The sequence below is a fragment of the Tenrec ecaudatus genome, chromosome 8 (assembly GCF_050624435.1).
Source record: "Tenrec ecaudatus isolate mTenEca1 chromosome 8, mTenEca1.hap1, whole genome shotgun sequence".
NCBI classification, from domain to species: domain Eukaryota; kingdom Metazoa; phylum Chordata; class Mammalia; order Afrosoricida; family Tenrecidae; genus Tenrec; species Tenrec ecaudatus.
The window spans coordinates 88,769,725-88,792,306 of NC_134537.1; the positions used below are offsets into that span (position 1 = coordinate 88,769,725).

General features: G+C 46.5%; 1 protein-coding gene across 2 annotated transcripts in view; it reads left to right on the top strand.

Annotated features, from left to right (window-relative positions):
* ENTPD4 (ectonucleoside triphosphate diphosphohydrolase 4) overlaps positions 1-2,803 on the top strand; it is a 28,932-nt gene extending 26,129 nt beyond the window's left edge. For both annotated transcript variants that reach the window (XM_075556502.1, XM_075556503.1), the window contains exons 12-13: positions 412-573; positions 2,008-2,803. In XM_075556502.1, the coding sequence (XP_075412617.1) occupies positions 412-573; positions 2,008-2,236 (391 nt within the window). In that variant the 3' untranslated portion in view covers positions 2,237-2,803. The remainder of the gene's footprint in view (positions 1-411; positions 574-2,007) is intronic.
* The last annotated feature ends 19,779 nt before the right edge of the window (positions 2,804-22,582 follow it).

Below are 22,582 nucleotides of genomic sequence, written 5' to 3' on the forward strand. Positions count from 1 at the left end.
AGCCAGCACTTTACAAAACGGTAAACCTGTCATAAATGTGGAAGAATAATCCAGTCGGATACTAGAATAGAGTAGAATACTAGAGTTGACAGGTAATTCTTACCCTCTCATTCTGTCAACAAACTGAAGCTCAGAGAGGTTGGAACTTCCAGCATGTAAATGATGGAAGGCCTGTGGAGGGGGGCCGCCATGGCATAAAATGCAGGGACCACCTTGATGGGCTGATTGATTTTTCATGTATGGGACTAGGACATAAACAAATGACATCAACTGGAAACACATCCGCCCCATTGGTCTGGCCCTTCAGAGAGCATCTACCTGCGGCGGGCTGTAGGGTGAAGGACGTCTTTGCGGGGTGTGGCATTTTGACAAGGGACCTGTCTGAGGCGTGTTTGTGCTTTGTCCTTGTAGGTACCAGTGCTTCAAATCTGCCTGGATGTTTGAAGTGTTTCATAAAGGCTTTTCGTTTCCTGTCAATTATAAAAATTTAAAGACCGCGTTGCAAGTTTACGACAAGGAGGTTCAGTGGACCCTAGGCGCAATCCTATACAGGACTCGGTTTTTGCCCTTAAGGTATGGCTGCCCATTTGGCAATGTGAATCAAGAAAGGTGCTTTCTATCGGTTGGGATGCGTTGTGGCCACAGCATTCGACAGGGGTGAGCCACCTGGGGTCTGTGAATGTCTGGGGTGTTGTGACCTCTCCCCCTTGGCCCCCACCCCACCCACGTTTGACTTTGGTGTTTCCCACCTCCCCAGCAGAGCTTCCTTCCTTCCTGTGCTGCTGGGTGTCAGGCTGCGTCCTCCCACCCTTGGGAGGCACTGATGCAGGAGCGCTTAACCTTAGCCCGTCTCAAAATACTGTTTCTCAGTGTCTAGGGTAAATGCACATGGGGTTACAGAGGAAGCCACGAAATTGAAAGACACGAGTCAACAAATTAAGAAAACACGTTCCTGATAATAGTAATACGCACACTTCTCTAGTACTGCTGTGAATACTAAGATCTCACAGAACCGATCATCTCTGTAACAGCAGTTCTCATCCTGTGGGTTGCGACCCCTTTGGGGTGGGGTCAAATGACCCCTTCTCAGGGGTCGCCCGATTCATCACAGGAGCAAAATGGCAGTGATGAAGTAGCAGTGAAAATAATTTTATGGCTGGGGTCACCACAACATGAGGAACTGTACGAAGGGGTCGAGGCAATAGGACGGTTGAGAACAGCTGCTCTGTAATTACATTGTAGAAATAAATGAGTGTTGGGTATTTTCAGACATGGGCAACACTGCCACATGATGTAAAATATTTGCGATTTTCACTAGTGATGAAATCGCAGGTCCCACTAACCTGCTAACCCCAACAGTAATCTGTTGTCCGAATCCACAGTTGTAGGAAGCACTTTTGTTGTGAAAATGAAGAGGTGTCATTTTTACCCCATTTCACATATATACATACATACATACGCTGGCTAGCTAGTAAATGAGGTGCTTGAGCCTGTCCCAGGATTTCTCTACCTGGATTAACTGCAAAAATTGTGAGTAGTGGGTATTACTGATCCAACATCAAGTGGTTTGATCCCACACTCCACTGACCATACCAAACTCAGTGTCATACAGTTGATCCTGACTCCTGGCCACGCTAGAGGACACAGTGGAACTGCCCCTGTGGGTTTCCGAGGCTGCAACTCTTTGCAGGAGTGGAAAGCCCCATCTGTCGCCCAAGGAGCGGCTAGCTGAAAACTCGAGGTTAGCAGCCAATGCGTAAGAGCCACTCTGCCCCCAGGGCCACGGCTTCCAACGCTCACATACAGCCCCGGTGTGCCCTCCTACCCCACAGCAAACCCTACTCCCCTAGGCCACATTAAACAGCCTCCACCCTGTAGAAAACCGAGACTGTGGTGACATGCGTTTGGCTACAGAGGTTGTCACCATGCTCTGAATGCTGCTCCTTACCCCACACCCGGCCCTCTCACCTGTCTGGTTTGGCTCCCTAACTTTTGTCTCCATGGCAGGGACATCCAGCAGGAGATTTTCCGGGCCAGTCACTCTCACTGGCGGGGCTTCTCCTTCGTCTACAATCACTACCTGTTCTGGGGCTGCTTCCTGGTGGTCCTGCTGTCCATCCTGCTCTACCTGCTGCGGCTCCGGCGCATTCACCGGCGGACCCTGCGCAACAGCTCTGTTGCCACCCTCTGGATGGAGGAAGGTCTTCCAGCCCAGAAGATGGCCGGCACCTTGTGAGCCGGGCGCGAGTGGGCCCTAGGAGGACGCGAAAGGAAAAGCCATTCTTTGCCTCAGGGTGTCTCTGTTTTATTTTTGTTCAATGTTGTTTTTCCTTTCCCTCTTGGTTCCTGAAACACAGGCCCATTGTTTTCAAGCCTTGCTTCCTAGAACTACTGCATTGAGCTACTTGGATCCAGCTTTTAAATTAAGTCGGGAAAAGGGACATTCACTTGATTTTTTTTTTTTTAATACAGAGGTTATCTGCCAAAATTTACTACAAATTTTGGTTCTTCTCTAAAGTGGATTAACTTAACCAAATGCACTTTGACTTTGGGGGGAAAAGCAAAGACAGCTTCTATCAAGGGAGTGAGATAGGGCTGAAGAAAGACACTTTTACAGAGCAAAAACAGATTTTCCCCTCCATTTTTGAAAGCTCTGACCTACAGAGGGTAATGTTTCATTTTTATTTATCATTCAGGTCCGTCACCGTCTGTTTTCCTTGCAATTGTAAAAAGTCGGAAAGGTTTATAACCAAGAGAGAGAAATACTGGTACCAAGAAGTAAACCATTTCTTAAAATTGTCAATGAAGGGATGTGTGCAGTGTGAACTATGGTCGAGCCCTCTGGGTGCACGTGAAGACAATCCAGAGCAGGATGAGGGAGGCAATATGTTTGCCTTTCAAAACAGACCCGTTTGGATTTGCCATCTCTTCCTTTTACTTAGCAAAGTCTCCACAACTATTAACGCTTTTGTGGCCACAAGTAATCTCTTTCATATCGCTTCCCATCCAAGCCGTTTGTTGTTGGGAGAATGAAGACTCGGGGCGCGGGCCTGGGCCTCGCGCCCACTCTCGGACTCTTCCCTCTCCCTTAGGTAGGCAGCTTCCCCGACTTCCTTGCCCTCAGTTTCTTCTCCTGAGTTCAAGTTGACCTTTGTTTCTGCCACTAAGAGTGGTCGCAGCAGCGTGGGACGGTAGACTGCGGACGTGGGGCTGCAGTGCCTGTGAGCCTGTCAGTCCAGACCAGCGGCCTGTGTCTCGCACACGGAGGGACCATGTGTCCTACGGGCATCTGGAGCACAGGCCTCAAAAGGGCAACTGACGGGTGTGATGTGTTTGTAGGTGTTGTGTGTGTGTGTGTGTGTGTGTGTGTACACGCCTATATTTTAATTCCAAAAGAGTCCAGTTCTTTTCAGCGGTAGGTTGTGTCTGTCAAGAACCTTGAGCTGCTTTTTCAGAAATCATTGAAGAGAGAAATAATTCGAGCTCTGAATTCTGAAACCCTTACCGGGAGGGGTGGGGTGTGTAACAAAGTTGAAGTTGAGCTCAGTGCCCTAAGGAGGGCACACCTGTGAAGGAAATGCCGCGGCTCGTATTCTGTTCTTCCAAATGAACATTCTAGCCGCGAGGAGGACAATCTTGGTAGGGAGTTGGCAGCTCACATCCCCAGAAGGTTGGGCTTCAGAACATTGAGGGAAACGGAATAAAAAGACCATGAACTTTCCCACACACTTTGTGAAGCCCCCATAGCCCCCCCATGGACTCAGAGACCAGCTTCGAACCGCTATTGAACCCATTGGTCCAGGGCAAACTCTCTTCCTTCTAGTGATCCAGCCACAGGTGAGCTGTGTCCGAAGCCTCAGGTGTGGTGACAGCGTGCTTCCCTCTGCAGATGGGGGCATTCATGATGAAGAGTAAATAGGTTTACACTTTACTTTTTCTACCATCAACCTCTACGTACTAAGTCTCTAGAAAAGAGTAAAAAATGTTAGGTACCAGAGTGTCATATTTTGTTTTTTTAATCACGGTAGGGACAAGCCAGCGCAGGCCCAGCTCGTTAGGCCTGGTCTGGACCATTAAGGGCGTGGAGTAGACACGCACCAAGGAGCCTGGCCGGAGCCGGCGGACTGCAGGGTCCCTGCTGGAAGCTGCCTCAACAAACAAGCTTCGGCTGGGGACCCAGCCTGCCCGGTACATCCCCCGGTTCCCTGACTGAGGACGCCCTGGGTCAGAGCAGGCTGGTGCTAGCAGGCCGGGGCCTGGTTCTTTGAGACCCATGAGTTCGCATTTACATTTTTAAATGTAAGCAAAGAAAATACAACAAATTATATGTGGTCTATAGACAGTATTCTGTTAATTCAGAAAGGCAGTCACCAGCCATCAGATGTAAAAAGGATAGGAGAGTGCCCACCTGTCTATCTTTGATAGTTGTTTATGCTCCTTTTTCTAACGAGCCACAGAATGCCGCTCCCCTCTCAGCCCCGTGCAGAGAAAACCGTAGGAAGGGTAGTCATGCAGTTGAAGCGTCTGCGTCCCACGGACTGTGCAGATGTGCGCCTTAGTCACCCTCCATCTGTACCAAAGAAGAGGAGACGGGCTGCGCCTCCAAGTGTCCCCTGCACGAGGTCAGCCGATTCCCCCACTCACTGCCCTGAGCCCATGCTGACCGGGTGCAGGGCACTGGACACATAGGAGCCGCTGGTATCCCCCACCTCCTGCGGGGTGAGCAGCCCACTGTGGGGTAATAGTAGTCTAGGACGAGCTGGGAGCACGGTAAGCTCTGTCCTTGGAGGGAGGGGGGGGACAAAGTGGGGGAACCCTGGGAATTGGTAGAAGCCTCATCCAGAGAAGGGCCACGGTTCTTGGCCCTAGCGAGTTCCTCAGTTTTAACTGCCCAGACGTGTTCCCAAAAGACGATGTGCCATCCATGTCGGGATAGACAGGAAATGCACACACGGGGACTTGAACCCGTGACGTTTTGCACATTCTCACCCCTAGACTTCTGGCCCTCCGCAGTGCTTCCCACCCCAAGGGTACACTGTGGTGGCCAGAGGCTGGGACCTTGGGGCTCCAGACCTTCAGAGACGGAGCCACCACCCATTGCCACAACGCGCTGCAGTCGGCAAGCCTGGTGTAGTAAACACTCGATTTTAAATCCAGGCCAGCCTAGAATAGTTCTTGTTACGAGGAGAATGCATCGCTATGGAGAAACTAGAAAAGGTCAGCGTGCTTTCCAAGCTTCAAAGAGTCGCTTTAGAGCACGATGCCATGGTGTGTGGTGCAGCAGAACCCACAATAAATCCAGCCTGCAGGGCTGTCCCTGGGCTTCCCCTTCCAGTGACGATGTGACCAGTCATGGGGGATCTCTGCCCGATCATCGGGATGACGTTGTACCTTGGGAATTAGAACCGTGAAGGGACGGTGGAGTTCTGTCTTTTACTTTTTTTTTTTTCAATGACGGTTCTCACTCAACGTGAAAATTAAACAGCTTGGGGTAGGTGGGTCGTTGCGGTCTCAGGCAGCCTGTTGGTCCACACACACGAAGGCTCTTGAGAGTCAACGAAAGGAACGTTCATCCACATTGCGCATGGGCTGTGTGAGTGTGCTTTCTGTAATTTAATAAAATGCTCTCTGGTGTTTGAATCTCATCACCTGGTCCACTGGTTAAATGTGAATTGAAATTCAGTAAAATAAATGGTATGAATCTCCCTCGATGCTGTCCTTGCCCGTGTGTGTGACATGTGTTTGGGGAAGCCATGCTGTGTGTGGGGGGGGGGGTCGTGGAGGGAGAGGCCTAGACTCCCTGCAGTCTGTCTCCAGAAGTTCCCCAAAGAAATGCTGAACCCAAGTGTGTCCGAAGCCACTCACCAATGATGAAGGCCATAATGCGACAAATGTCGTTTAAGGTTATTTTAGAACACCCACTGGGTTGGCAAGGAGCCCTGGTGGCAGAGTGCGTTACGGTTGGGCCGCTAACAGAGTCGGCAGTTCAAAACCACCAGCCACTTGGAGGGAGAAAGATGAAGCTTTCTACTCGCGTGAAGATTTAAAGCCTTGGAAACCCACTGGGGCAGTTTTATTCTGTCTTAAAGGGTCGTTATGGGGATGAAATGAAATACTGGTTTGCCACAGGTCAGAATTGACTTGATGTCAACAAAGAACATCAAGACAAGAAGGACAATCGCTTCCTGTTACGGGTTTGCTCCTACAGAGAGTGAAAGCTAGTGGTGACGTTAGGTTATCACCATGTTCCGAGCAGGTCTAAGCTTAAAGCCTGCCTTCCAGAGAGCACTAAACTCATTCTACCACTAACGAAGGAACAGTTGAGGTTAGAGTGCAGACCCAAAGCGCCTACTAGAACATTTCTAGAGCTAACACAAGGATTGAGGGAAGTTTCAGGCAAAGTACAAGCTCAACAAACATCAGCTGGGGTTTTATAGAAGTCAGGCAAATTGGGAAAACAGTTTCATTCACAATAGCATCTAATAGAATAAAATACCAGGAATAAATCTAACTGGAGACATGAAGGACTTACAATAGAAACTATTCAAATGGCTGGAGGAGATTAAAGACGGCTTAAATGGAAAGGTATCAATGTTCATGCATTAAAGACTTGATATTACAATGTCAATGCTATCCCAAATGATCTATAGATTGATTCAACACAATCTCAATCAAAATTCCAACACCCTTTGTTAACAAAAATCCTCAGCTTGAGAACGGAATGCCTAGAAGCCCTGAATGTCTCGAATTATGCTGAAACAAAAAAAGGCAAGCCAGCCTTCTGGTTTCAAAACACCACAGATACAGTAAATGCAGCAGACTGGTACTTGCGTGACAATGGACAGAGACCAGAGGAAAGGAACGGAGTCCAGAAGCAAACCCACACATCTATAGTCAACTGAGTTTTTAAAAATAAAGGTGCTAACTCCATTCTGAATGGTCTGTTTGAAAAATCATTTTTGGGGGGGGCTCTTAACGCTCTTATAACAATCTATACATCCATTGTGTCAAGCACATTTGTACATATGTTGCCATCATTTTCAAAACATTTTCTTTCTAATTGAGTCCTTGCTATCAGCTCCTTATTTTTTCCTCCCCCCAAACTCCCTGCCTCATGAGTTCTTGATAATTTATAAATTATTTCCATATCTTACATCAACTGCTGTCTGTCTCCACCCACGTGTGTGTGGGGGGGAGGAAGAAATATAGGTCAATCATTGTGATCTGTTCCCCTGTACCCTCATGGTATCACTAATCCCATTATTATTCCTGAGGGGTTTATCTGTCCTGGATTCTGTGTGTCAAGAGCTCTTATCTGTACCGGTGTACATGCTCTGGTCTAGCCTAATTGGTAAGGTAGAATTGGGGTCATGATAGTGGAGGGGAAGGAAACATTAAAGAACTAGAGGAAAGGTGTATGGTTTGTCGGTGCTGTACTGCACCCTGGCTGGCTTGTCTCTTCTTTGTGACCCTTCTGTGAGGGTATATCCAATTATCTACAGATGAGCTTTGGGTCTCCACTCTGCCACCCAACCCCCTTGTTCTCAATATGATTGCTTGTCCTGGGCCTTGTGATACCTCATCCCCTCAACATCTCATGATTACACAGTCTGGTGGACTTTGTTGCTTCTGAGCTAGATGACCACTTCTTTACCTTCAAGCCTCAAGACCCCAGATGCTAAATCTTGATAGCTGGGCACCATCAGCTTTCTTCACCACATTTGCTTATGCACCTGCTTTGTCTTCAGTTATCTTGTCAGGAAGGGGAGCATCACAGAATGCCAGGTTATTAGAACAAAGTGTTCTTGCATTGAGAAAGTACTTGAGTAGAGAGAGGACCAATGTCCATCTGCTACCTTAATATTGAACACAGATGTACATAGATCTATTTCCCTATTGTTATATATAAATATATTTACATATGTACATGCCTGTATTTATACCTCTGTAAATGTCCTTTGCCTCCTAGTTTTCTTTTTCCTTTCCTCTTGTCCTACTATCCTGTTCAACCTTCATTCAGCTTTCAGTAATTCCTCTCAGCAGCATTGCACTTGATCAAGCCCCAGCCGGCATCCTCTGCCCTCCTGGCCATTGATTTTAGATCACTGTCATTCCCTTGTGCCTGGGTTTGTTGGTTCCCCACCTCCTTTCCCCCACCTTCCCTTCTCCCATTGGTCCCATTGTTTTCTCCTCAGGATTGTTCATCCTGCCTATCTTATATGCATAGACATGGAAAAATAAAATAAGAAAGCCTATCGTTCCAGATGTGTCTGTTTACCTTTATTGATGTTTTCTGATCAAGTCTGATGAGGTCCAAGCCCTGCCTCTGAAGTCTACTCGTGGGATTCCTTGGGGACTTCATTGCTTTGCTCTCCTTACTGCTCTGTTGCACTCCCTTTGTGTTTCACCCCAGTGGGGTGAGGGGGTGTATGTGGTCAGACCAGGCACAATTCCTGAACTGTGTCTCCAGTGTTGTCCCCCATAGTGCTGTGGGTCAGAGAGGGGATACTGTGTCTCCTGGTGGGGCTGGCCCTATGGTCCTCTGTGCATTGGCTGCTCCAAGCGATATAGGAATATAGGCCTAGGGGCTGGGTGAGCCAGGATGTGGTTCTCTCTCTCTCTCTCTCTCTCTCTCTCTCTCTCTCTCTCTCTCTCTCTCTCTCTCTCTCTCTCGTTCCCTCTTAGTTTGCTCCTGTGTGTTCTAAGCTGTCTTAGTGTATTAGTCTGGGTACATTAGAGAAACAAATCCATAGAAACTCATGTTTCAGAGGAAGTTTTATATAAAGGGTAAGTGCATATCAAGAAAACATCCCAACCCAGTGCTGCCCAAGCCCACAAGTCCAACATTAGCCCATATGTCCAACACCAATCCACAAAGTCCTCCTCCATCTCACAAAACACACGCAATGATGCTGACTGCAGGAGGAAAGCCGAGTCAGTGATCATGTAAGCATCTCAGTGCTGGCAGGAGTCTCCATATGGGTGCTCCATCACCCAGGGCCGCATCGAGGCAGGTCCATGTGGCTTCTCCTCAGAGATGTCTTGCAGGAAGTGAGCCTTGCCAGCTGAAGCAGGGAACTGGCTAAGGCAATTGCACCCTGGTCTGACCATCAGAAAGCAAGAGACCCGAGAACAAGAAAGGTGAGGCTCATCGAGCCATTTATCCCTCTACCCTTCAATTAACCCCACATGTATTTATTGGCCAGGTTGGCACAATAAACTAACTTCCTCATAAGCAGCCCCACCCCTCTTCCCAGGCTGTGCCTTCAGTGCTGTCCCCATATTTCCGGAGAGGGGTCCACATAACTGGGACTGGACCCAGGATGGTCTTCATGTTTTCTACTTTATGTCTCTGGGTTCCAATATCCATCGCAATGGCTACAGAGGACTGGCAAACAAAATTCAGGATTCAAGGGTTTATAAAGGAAGTTAACACATAATGCCAGTGAGACATGCCCAGAATTGAGTTGTCTATCGGGACACATTACAAAGTTCCATCAAGTCTGCTAATAAATGCCCAAAGGGCATATACCACTCTGCTGTATGCTTCAACCCTAAGGCATTCAGCTTAAGCTCCGTGGGTCAACCAACCCAACTCCCAGAATTGAGTGCCCAGAGGTTCTCTGCTCCCACTCAGCAGGTCAGCTCCCTCCACACGAACACTCCGCGCTACTTGCTCCAGGGCCGGGCAGTTCATCACTCTGCCCCATGCTCTGACTGCAGGTCCTGCTGCTGCTGCTGTTGCTCTGATCACGCAGCTGTCTCCTGGATCCAGGACGTTCACCTGTCTCAGGTCCAGGGGACACACTCCACTCCTGGCTTTTGTTGGCAGTGATCTCCTCCTCCTGCGTCTCACAGGGCTCATTTTATACACAGCAGGCTGGCACCTACTCAAGGGGCAGAGGTTCTCAACCTGTGGGTCTCGACCCCTTTGGGGGTCAAACGACCCTTTTACAGGGGTCGGCTAAGACTATCAGGAAACACATCTTTCTGCTGGTCTCAGGAACCGAGACACCGCTCCTCTATTCGTCTCCAGGCGGGTCCGCCCACATGCAGATACGCCCACATAGGAGTACTGGCCTGAAGACTGTTACCCATGCTACACCATGCTTCCAGACAAAATTTCATTTATTTGTCACTCGAAATAAATATTTCACAATATATATTACATATTGTTTTGTGATTCATCACTATGCTTTCATTATGCTCAATTTGTAACAATGAAAATATTAGATATTTACATGATGATTCATAACAGTAGCAAAATGACAGTGATGAAGTAGCAATGAAAATAATTTCATGGTTGGGGGTCACCACAACATGAGGACCTGTATGAAAGGGTCACGACATTAGGAAGGTTGAAAACCACTGCTCTAGGGAATTCTGTTAGCAATAACTCACAGTGAATCCTATCGGTATCCCAAACCCGCACCACCACCACCACCATCACCACCTTCTTAGGAGGCCCAAGCAGGGAAATGTCATTTCATGGGAGTTAGAGACTTTGGCTAGAATAACCACATTAAGTAATTCACTGTCTCTTACAAATGGTGTTGGGAAAATAAGATTTCCACAGGCAGAAAACTGAAATGCCCCATGCCTCAAACATGCACAAACACAAATTCAAAATGGATTACGGACGTCAGTGTGCAAAGGAAAACCATAAAACTCTTGCAAGCTGCAGGGTCTATGCTGTCGAGGCCTGGCTTTGAACAATGGATTCTCTAATAACAAAGCACAGATAGTGAAAGACAAACGTTTGTTCATCACAAGACTACAGAAAAGTAAAAAGACAAGCCACTGACTTGAAGAGTATCTTCAGAAACCATATATCTAACAAGAAATTATAGAGAGAGAGAGACCTGGTGGCAAAGTTGTTATGCATTGAACCCCCAACCACAAGGTCAGCAGTTCAAAACCACCAGACACTCTAAGGGAGAAAGATGAGACTTTCTATTCCCATAAAGAATTACACAAATTGTATGATATGTGCATTATGTGCCAATAAAATAGAGGGGGAAGAAAGAACTGCAGTCTTAGAAACCCACAGGGCCAGTCTACCCCATCCTATAGGGTGCTATGAGTCAGAATTGACTGTGGCAGTGAATTTGGTTTGGCTAGTATTTTATTTATTTACCATCTATGAAGGCCAGGACTTAACCCCACCTTAATGGAATTATAGTCACAGACACAGTCTAGAATTCTAATATGCGACAGAAGGAATTATGGCTAGAAGAGCCATATGAATGGACTATATCTCATTACCCCTCCACAGGCCCTTCACTACAGCGCTGTGGGTCAGCGACTCTAGCTAACCAATAGAGTGCCTGGAGGGACTCCACTCCACAAGCAAGGTTCCTGCTCAAAGTCGCTTAGCTAACCCACAGCATACTGTGTAGGGTCTCGGTTCTTCTGTGACTCTTGGCTGTGCTGCTGGCAATCCACCACCATTTCTCTGGTGTCCCATCTTTCTGTCCCAGATAGAGGCAGTTCCATGCACAGGGCTGGCAGGGATTAAGGGAGGCACTGCACTCCACCCCAACTCTCCTGTCGTAATGGCAGTACAAGCCCTCCTCTGTTGCCGAGATGGCTCATTTCACAAGGGACCACTTCCTACAGCAGAGTTCCAAACGCTCACATTCACAGCTGGAAGTAACCCTGGGAACAGCCGCTCACAACTGAATCATCTCATCCTAGCAGCATCTTCTCCCACATCCTCAGAAAAAAACGTTTAGTGGAAGTTACAAAGAACCCTATCAATAATTCACTGCCCTGCAGATATATTTACAAAAACAAAGAGTGGTGAGGCTGCTTGTGAACAGCCAAACATTCCATGGAATTTAGTGGCTAAGCTTGGAGTTCAGGGTCACGGTTTCATGGGACACCCCAGTTAGTTGGCCTAGGAACACGTGGAAGGCTCTGTTCCCTCTCCTGGCTCAGTGCATGGTGCCTGGGGTCGCCGAAGCTCGCCAACAGCCTTCCAGGGCACCACACGTGATCTCCGTTCACTCCTCGGCAGGGGTGAGAGGGGAGAGCTGGGAGCATTAGGACGATTTGGACTGTGGCTAACGGCCTCCACGGACATCGGCTTCCTTCGCTGACAGTCCTGGCATGGTCACTGGCTACCATTACCCATCCTGGAAGAATCCTGAGGTGAAGGGGATTCAAGGTAGAGAGTCTGGACTCCTGACTGCCTGGAGTCTTGGAAGGCAGAGAAACCTCTGAGACTATTGCCCCAAGATTGTCTTTAAACCTTAAAACCAAAGACATCCCTTGAAGTCTTCCAAAAATCAAACAGTAGTTTAGCTTTGCTGGTTATTTTTTAACCAAACAATGCCCATATGGGATGGAAATGGGAAGAGGAACTCCCCTTGGGGCGCTGAGTCTATGTTAATGAAAAGCAACAACTGAGAGAGAGAGAGTGAGCGTGATGGCAGGACTCCGGCACCCCATGTCACTGTCACTGTGCTCACGGAAACGGCTACATCGGTGTGTGTTCGCTGTGCCTATACTCATCCACAAATAAATAAAACTCATTCCTAGAACAGGACACCGTCGAGCTTGTTGTCAGCCATTGCAGAATACGAGGGGCTTCAGGGGCTCACGCAAAACCAGAATGAAAAGATGATGGAATTCCCCCGTGACATTTCTGAAGGCCCCTTGTCAGGAAATAGAGGTGACCTTGGCGGAATGAAGGTGCCCTGGTGGCACTGTGGGGTGGACATCGGGCTGCTAACTGCAACGTTGGTGGTTCCAGCCCATCAGCCACTCGAGGGTAGGAAGGAAAGGCTGCTCCTGTCAAGGTTATGGTCCTGGACACCCTGTGTAGCACTGTTAGGAGTCCGGGATGGTTCGCCTCTGTCCGTGCTTCTCAGCGCTGAAGAATTCACGTGGCAGAAGCTCTGTTGTAAATCCAAGTAACTCTTATATGGGAAGGGGAAGCTTCCGGTGTTACAGTCTCAAGTTGTGCACCCTATTTCTGGAAAGTATGGAAGGCCCCATGGCGGGCTGGGGGGTCACGGAAAACCATGTGGGAAAATGGCCATGAAGAGGAGTCCCCACACTGCAAACAGACAGAGTGGGAGTCCGAGAGGGCCAGAGAGTGTGCGCTGCGCCCGCGGGAAGTCTCCCACCTTCCAGCCTGAAAGGAGACCCCGCTGCCCTCAGTCTGAACTATTTATCCCGCCTGTCCCCGCTTGGCGAGGTGCCATTGGGGGATTGGCCATTCTTAGAGGCTGAGTTCAGACCACCTGTGTGCGCCCAGGTCGACCTTCACCTGGGTCTAGGTGACCTTGGTCTGTGTGTGCGCGGTTTCGGGTTGCCCCCAAAGGTGTCTCATGTGTGCCTGATTTCTTTCCACTCCCTTTATTGAGACATGGCCAGCTAATTTGGAGATGATCCCCTGCTATCCTTAATCTTCCTACCTGTCAGGATCTCTCTGCGTCAGAATTGACTCACTACCAGTGGGCTTGGGCGGGGTGGGGGGCGGGGGACATGTTGGGTGTTTTGGAGGAGGAAAGAGTCCGAGCTATCACCTGAAAATAGATAATAGAGACAGATGGGGAGGGGAGGGAACCAGCTGTCCTAGCACCAAAAATAAATCTGAAGAATTATGTCAGAGACCGGCTGAAGGAAAGACCAAAACAGGAGGGCGGAGAGAGCCCAGTGAGCGCAGAGCAAAGCGCCCGCGCAAGGTCCTGGGAGCAGAACAGAATGAGAGCAGGGAGTGACCCCACTCACGGCCAGCGACCCCCGTGGGTTTCCAGACCCTAACTGCCTATGGGAGGAGGAAGCTCATTCTTGCTCCCAGGGGGCAGCTGCCTGTTTCGAACTGCTCACCACGTGGATCAAAGTCCATCGCCTAATCACTACTCCATCAGGGCTTGCTGTCAAAATAGAACTTGCTTAAATAAATAAATAAATATATATATATATATGACAGTGTAATGCATGGACGTCACCTTGGTACCCGAGGGTAAGACATAGCAAGTTTATAAGACGTCTCCTCGGTTCCAAGAGTGCCTATTTTCACCAGCCAATCGTGTTAATAGATTGGAAAGACAGTGATTCTACTGCTTCGGTTTAACATCTGTTTCAGCTGTTTGGGGTTTCTTTAATGAATTTGGAAGGCCATGTGTGGATCTTTACATTTCCCCCAGCTCCACACGCACACAGAGGGTTTGTGGTGGTGACACGGGTCGGGGAGGGAGACTCGTCTGAAACAGAAGGAGGCTCTTTGAACCCCACAGCACAGCATCCGTGTCAGGATGAAATGTAATGCCTTTAAGAGGCTTACCTGGCTCCGCACCAAAGGCCAGTTTGTTTGTTGATGTGCTTTTAACAAGGCCAATGCCCCTCCCTCACACAGCACCTCCTCTTTCTGTGAACACCCCTCTCCATTAAGGTGGGCTTGAGCCCTGCCATGGGGGAAACCAGGCACTCTGGCCTTCGATCCTTGCCCTCCACCCTTGATCTCCTTCGACAGGTGAATTCCACCTGGGCTCCAGACGTCACGGCCACTTACCCATCGCTGTCAGCAGCCCGAGTCTGTGGTGTGTGAGAGATGCGGACAAGAAAGCCAGGGCTTAAGAAGGGAAATACAGCTACTCAGCACATAATGGTGGTGGCAGGCTTAAAAGCCAGGTTTCTTGTTTACATCCATAAACGCACCTATATGGGAGGGAAAGGAGGTGGGTCTTTGTTTGTTTGGGAAGGAGGTTGTGTCCCCCCGGCCCGCCCCCCCCCCCCCCCCCCCCGCCCCATTGGATCAGTCATCCAGTAACTCCCTCGGGCACCTTGTTTTGTTGGGATTTCAGTGAGACACCTGCCTGACAGGAAGGGGAAACCTCCGTCTTCCGGCAAGTCCATGGAAAGACCAGAGAGCAGCCCCTTTCCAATCCCCAGCGCCGGGCCTGCTTGTTTCTAGGCAAAACCCAGGTTGGCTTTTTGTCTGTTGCTCTCGGGTTTGTGATTGGTAGATTTCCCACCGCCCTGCAGCCCTTCATCTTCATTAGGGCTTGGGGGCTGGGGGGGGGGGGCGCACCAATGTGGGAAGATAAACTATCCTAATTTTGCCTATGGCGACCCAACCTTAAGCTCCCGGAACCAGGCTCAGCACCTTCTCCTCTTAAAGATTTCATCTTCTCCAGCACGGTTGTTTCATTTATTGCCTAGATTTTCTATTTAAATCTATTTTCTATTTAAATTGAGACTCCTGCACACTTAATAGATTCTCTTCAGCTTTATAAATTTCTTTATTCAGGTCACAGCAGCACAGGGCATGCTCTGGAAGTTCTTGGCCATTCTCCGTGATGGTTACATTGTTTTCTTTTGTTTTGAACTAAAACTCCCGGCCAGAGAGTCAATGCTGACTCTTGGTGAGCCTACTGGTCAGTGAACAATGGGCACGCCTGAGTTTCCCAGACTGCAGCTCTTGACTGGAGGAGAAAGCCCCATCTTTCGCCCATGCTCGGGGGCAGCTTTGGAACTGCCGACCCTGGGGATTCTAGCCCAGTGCATAACCACTAAGCCATTGCCCCATAGTGCCGCATGTTTCAATTATATATGTGAACTCTCTTCCACTTGCCACAGCACCGCTATCCATTCATGCAGATCCGTTCCATCACAGACCACTTTCGTCATGGATTCAGATGGCTCCTGTGTTGACTTTATGTTTGGAACCCAGAAATAGTTACGGTGTCATCAAAATCTAGCACAAAGCTGGGTTCCTTGACAAACCACCTCTTCAAGATTATAGAGTTTGTGAAAGATCTTTTAGAAACCTCTCAGCCTCTATCTGCTTTGTTCTTTTTAGATTATAGAGTTTTGTGTGTTAAAAAAATAAAAGATAGGTCTAAAAGTCATATACAAAGGGATGTAAAGAGGGTAATGGAATTCCAGGCTTCTCACTCTTGGTTGTCTGTCAGTGACACACACACACACACACACACACACACACACACCATAGTTTGTTCGGGAGTGCTGTATTAAAACTTAGAAAAGTTAAGCAAACCAGATTTGCCTCAAGCAGCTTCCTTTTCCTTCAACTTGTTCAGGCTTGAAAAAACAATTCAGGAGTAATAAGTAGTGAAGAATGGATGCTGAGAAAATAATCTCAGAAGGAGGACGATAAGAACGAGGCATTGGGATTGGAGGGAGGCTCGTTAACAACCTGCAATATGTAGATGACATAGTTTCGTTTGCTGAAAGCCAAGTGGACTAGAAGCACTTACTGATGAAACTCAGAGCCTTGGTGTGGATTACAACTTAGCTCCATTTAAAGGAAACAGAAATCCTCAGAACTGAATCCATAAATGAGGAGCTCTAGTCGGGTAGTGGTTACACGTTGGGCTACAATCCACATGGTCGGTAGTCCAAAGCCACTAGCAGCTTCTCAGGAGAAAGACTGGGCTCTCTACTCCAGTAAACAGTTACCGTCTCAGAAACCCACACGGGGTCACTATGAGTCAGCATTGACTCGATGGCAAGGAGCTTTTGTTTTGTTTGGGGGTTGTTTTTTTAACCAGTAAGTAGCATCATGAAAAATGGAAGACAAAAAAAAGATTGAAGTTGTCAAGGATTTAGTTTTGCTTGGATCCATAACCAATGCTTATGGAAGCTCCCTCCCTCCCTCTTTGACTGCTGTAGGACAGGGAAGACCCGCCCTTCTGGGACTGCCGCACTTTCTAAGAGTAGAAAGCATTGTCTTTCTCCCACGCGGATGGAAGCAGCCATCGTGAAGCCAAAAGAAGTATTGCACTCGGCAAATCAGCCTCACAAGGCCTCTTTAGAGTCCCGACATCCAGGATGGCACTTGGAGTACTGTGGTGTGGCACCCCAAGCTGTGCTGTTTCCAGTGGCCTCCTATGCTGTGAAAGCATATTAGTGGGTAAAAGGGAGGGGGAGACACTGATTGGATTCCAGGACTCAGCTGGCTGCCTGTTCACAGAGTTCATCGTGAGCGCCTCCTGCTGGGTATAAAGCACACCATCTCAGAAGCAGGAGGGCCACTCACTATCAGCCAGAGAGAAGAGTCAGGAGTGGCGCGGGCCCTTTGGACCCTGAGATCCAGGAACACAGTGTTGACCCCAGAGGAGGACACAAGAGTGGCAGCAGCAGAGCCCCAGAGACAGACGGAGACTGGGCTGTGGACTTCCCAGCCCACAGGACAAGTGACGCTGAGTGTTTGGGGCAGGAGACTGATGCGTGGCATGAGGTGCCTCTGGGCTCTTAATGAGGGAGCTGGGTTTGCCGACTCATGGGACTGGAGCTCACTGCCATCAGCTGTCATTTATAGGGAGTGGTATGGCCTCTGGACATGCATTAGCAGCCCCCCAAACAGAGATGTGTAACATTGCCCAAGCGGGGTGGGCCAGACCAAGAGTCTGTTTGAAATTTGAGGGCTAGAGGGAAGCCTGCTTGCCACATGGCGTGGAGCTGACCTGACTTAGCAACTGAATTGTAACTTCCCTAATAATTTTCCTATCTGAATTATAAGTTCCTTAATAACCCCCTAATCATGAGCATTAGTTCTTGAGTTCTGTGTGACCCATGCAATGAGTTATTAACCCCAGCCGAGAATTAGACAGTGCCTTGGGAGGGATGGTTGGATGTTCTGACCTCATCCTCATTGAAACCAGACTTAGGCAGTTAATGCTAATGATTGGCCTTCCCCTTGGGTAGCTGGTGGAGGTCAGGTGCCACCTTTGCCATTTCCTCAATGTCAAAACTGCCATCCTGACATGGTGTCAATCAAAGGGTCCAGAATTCTTCAAGAAAGGCTTAGATAGTTGGAAACACCCCCTTCAAAAAATGTATAAACCTAGGGGGAGATCATTAAGAAATAATCTTTGTTTAATATAGTTTCCTATAAGTTTGTAACAATACTTTTGACAAACTCTTGATATCATAATTTAAAAAGTGAGATACTTACATTATGTTAACATAATATTTGGGATACATTGAGTTAATAAATATATATTCACATAACCTAATGCTTTTGACTTTCTTGGTGTGCATGGTATGACATTTTAAATGACTGTGTGGCTCATGTCCTAACTCTATGGACAGCACTGCTCAAAGTGAGGTCCTTACACCACAGCCCCAAAGCTTCCTAGGAATACAGACTCTCAGGGCTCAGCCCCCAATCTCCCGAGTCAAAATCTTCATTTCATACAGCTTCCAGGACGTTTGTAATGGACCTAAAAGATGGAAGCAACATAAATGCCCATTGGTAGAAGAGTGGACAAATACACTTTGGGAGTTACACACAATAGAATCCTCCACAGTGCTAAAGAATTCCTGAATCTGTCCAACACTTTTCACCATGGATGAATCCGGAGGCTGTGTTGAGTGAAATACGTCCATCACAAAAGGATACATAGTGTTTGAAGTCACTACTCTCAAGAGTCGAGAGACGGCTGGGGTCTGGACTCACCCCTGTGGTAGAATCAACAACCCTTTCCGTCAGAGATGCAGCGTTACCAAGAACAGGGTTCAGAGGGTCCGATGAGGAGGCAGAGAAGCAGGCCTCTCAGACAAAGTGGACACGGGGATGACACGTCGAGGGACTTGCCATGGATGATGGAGACAACGTGTGTTTGCGCTTTCAAATGTAAAACTGATGACCCGCTCTGTCGACCTCCACCTAATTGATAATAATAAATTAAAAAGTAAATGAAGTATACATAGATCTTGAGGTCAAGTCACCAAGACCAAAAATAACTCAACAAACTGTGTATAAAATATAAATCTTAGATCTTCTGTTCAGCGCACAAAGCATGCAACCCGTGTGCGTGTTTTCTCTCTCTCTCTCTCTCTCTCTCTCTCTCTCTCTCTCTCTCTCTCTCTCTCTCTCTCTCTCTCTCTCCTCTCTCCTCTCTCTCCTCTCTCTCCTCTCTCTCCTCTCTCTCCTCTCGCGGGTGCAAAGCACAGCCCCAGACATCCTGGGTGCATAATTTCCTTCAGATCCTGGTCAACCTGCTGCCCAGCTTCAGAAGGTGATGTTGCCACCTAGTGGTCTGACACATGGAACTATTCTGAAGAAGGTCCTGTATGACCTAATCTAGAAGTGGAAAGTAGTCATTTCATTAGTGGGATTCCAGAGACGTTGAGTAAAATGTACTGCGTGGTGGAGATAGTAAATATGTAGCATTTCTCTGCTACACCATTACCTGGGCACTAAAGAGACGTGAGCCAGTTAGTCCTGGGTAACACACCTGTGTCTGCCTCCTAAGGCCTATTCCTTGTTCTTGTCCCTGCTCAGTATTCAACAGGGCTGAGGCTGGCTTAAGACCCGGAAAGGTGAAGAAGAGGAGAGGGTACCTTGTTCTAGGACTGACTTGAACAGCAGACCTATCCCTCACACACAAATGGACCCCGGATCCATGACCCTCAGGTGCTAGAGCAGGCTGGAAAGAGAGTCGCGTCCCATCAGCACGCTGGAATTCCAGGAGTTCCATTAGGAAGAAACAGTTTTTTTGAGGAAAGTAGGGGAACCAGAATGAGACAATGAGAAAAAAATTATCATGACAGGAGATTTGGACACACTTCTAGTTATTAATACATCAAACAGCAACACTCAGCTGCTTAGTTACACTTGAATAGTACAATAAGCAATAGAACACAGCTTTCTGAGCCCAGGTGGGATGCCTAACACATCTGAACAATTCCGCTCACATTTTCTGGCCACAGCAGCATTAGATTGGAAATCTATTGGGTTTTTTTTAATATGACATTTTAAAATCACTGACTATTTAGAAATGGTAAATATATACCTAAGTAACTAATATGTTAAAGAAACCACATTTTAAATTAATTATAAAATAATTAGAACTGAACATTTATCAACTACTATGTTTCATTGCTAATGTTAATGAAATAATAGCATTTCTTTCATTCAAGACAAAACTTACTGAATGCAGGTAAAGTTATGCTTAGAATAATGTTTAAAACTTAACTGTATGTATTAGAAACACATAAAAGACTTTTTTAAATTGAGTCAAATAGAAAAAGAACAACAGAGAAAAATGCATACACCCCCCCAAAAAAAAGAGTGAAATAATCACATAATAACAGAAAAAGAGAGCCCAACAGTCAAAAGGTGGGTCTTTGAAAAGACGACCCTTATGCAACACTGTTCAAGGAAGAAAGAGAAGATGAAAATGTGCTATTTTAGAATCAAAAAAAGGTGTATGAAAAGAATCAGCAGGAAGTTGTTTCTTGGAAAGCATGAACAAAATCAACAAGAAACTGGCAAATCTAGCAAAGAGAAGGAAAATCCAAACAGCATGAAGAAGAAATGAAACGAGAAACGTCACAAAGAGCCAACGAAATAAAAAAATAATAACAGAAAACCATGAAGAACTTCATCCCAACAAATCTGAAAATCTAGAACAATAAATGTCTAGAAACACACAACCCACCTAAACTAACCTGGACTTAAGTATAAAATCTAAACAGACTCAGAATAAAAGAAACTAAAGATCAGGTCATTTAAACACTACCCCCACCCACCACACACACACACACAGTCACGGCCCAGACAGCTTCACTTTTGAATTCTACAAAACATTCAGAGAAGAGCTGGTATGAATTCTCCTCAAACGATTGCACGGTATAAAAAAGTCCCCAAATTCATTTATACAGGAAGCATGATCTTGAGACCAAGACCAGATAGAGACATCACTAACAAAGAAAAGGACAGACCAATAACCTACATGAACATAGATGCAAACATTCTCAACAAAATCCTAGGCAATAGAATGCAACAATATATCAAAAAGTAATACATAATGATGAAGTAGGATTCGTACCATATATCCAGAGATGGTGCAACATTAGAAAAACAATCAATGTAATCCATCACACAAGTAAAACAAAGGGAATGAACCACATGTTCATATCAACTGATGCAGGAAAGACATTTGACAAAATCCAACACCCACAATGATAAAAACATCAAAATAACAACAGAAGAGAAAATATTCAACATAAAAAAGGGCACATATACAAAACCAATCAGCAACATGACTCTCAATACAGAGGAATTGGAAGCAGCCCTCTTGCAAACGGGAACTAGACAAGGGGGCCCTGTATTGTCACTCTATCAACTACTCTGCAGGAAGTGTTAACCAGGCAGCAGTTAAAAATAAAGGCATCCAAATGGATAAAGAACAAGGAAAAGTTTCTACTTGCAGATGATCTCATCCTATAGATAGAAATTCCCAAAGACTTGGCAAGAAATTGTTGGAACTAATTGGAAGATTCAACTGAATGGCAAGGGACAAGATCAACATACAGAATTCAGTTGGATTATTTTTATGCTAACAAAGAGTTCTGTAAAGGAAATTGATACCACTTAAAGTAGCCATACAAAATATGGAATATTTAGGAATAAAGCTTATCTTCTCTGATCAGACTTTTGCAAAGCAAAGTATGAAGTACTCTGCAAGAAGCCAAAGAGACCTACATAAACAGAAGCATATATGATGCTCCTAGATAGGAAGACTTAACATTGTGAAAATATCAATACTGCCCACAGTGATCTACAAATATGGTACAATCTCTTTCCAGATTCAAATATCATTTTTAAAGAGAGGGAGAAGCAAGTCATCAACATTATTTGGAAAGTAAAGAGGACCCAGATAAGCAAAACACTGCTAAAGAAGAACAGCAGAGACCTCTCATTTCCTGATCTCAAAACCTCCTCCACAGTCACAGCAATCAAAACACCTAGTTACTAGTACAACAATAGACAAACTGGTGAAACAGAATTGGGAACCCAGCAGCAAAGGGCCAAAGCACACTAAATGGAGAAGAGACCATCTCTTTAACAGACGGTGCTTGCAAAACTAGATATCCGTTAGCAGAAGAGTGAAATAGGACACATATCTTACACAAGACAAAAATTAACTTAAGATGGGTCAAAGATGTAAATGTAAAACCCAGAACAAACTATAAAGATCATCAAAGAAAAATCAGGAACAAATTTAGGGGCTCCAATAAATGGCATAAATACACTATCAAACACAAAAGAAAACTCAAATAGCAGATGACAAAATAGATTCCTGGCGCTACTAAAAATTAGATACTTACGTGCATCAAAATATCTGACCAAAAGAACAGAAAGAAAACCCACACTGGGAGGGAAACAATTGGCAATGACATCAGCAACAAGGGGTTGATCTCTAAAATTTATGGAAAACTTTAACAACAAGAAACTTTTCAAAAAGAAAAAGACATAATCCGATTGAAAAGTGATCAGAGGACATGAACGGGCACATCAGGTGACCCACAAACAAATGAAGAGATGCTCAAGATCAATAGGCCCTTTGAGAAACACAACCAGCAAATAACACTAAGCTATCATCTCACCCCAGCATTAAAAGCAAAGTTAAGAACAAAACAGAAAATAATAAATGCTGACAAGGGTACAGAGGGACGGAAACCCTCCTACCCTGCTGGTGGGACAACACAATGTGCAACCACTGCGGAAATCAGTATGGTGCTTCCTAAAAAAGTTGGGAATAGAAATACCATACAGCCCAGATATATTTCTACTTGGTTTATATCCTAAAGAAAT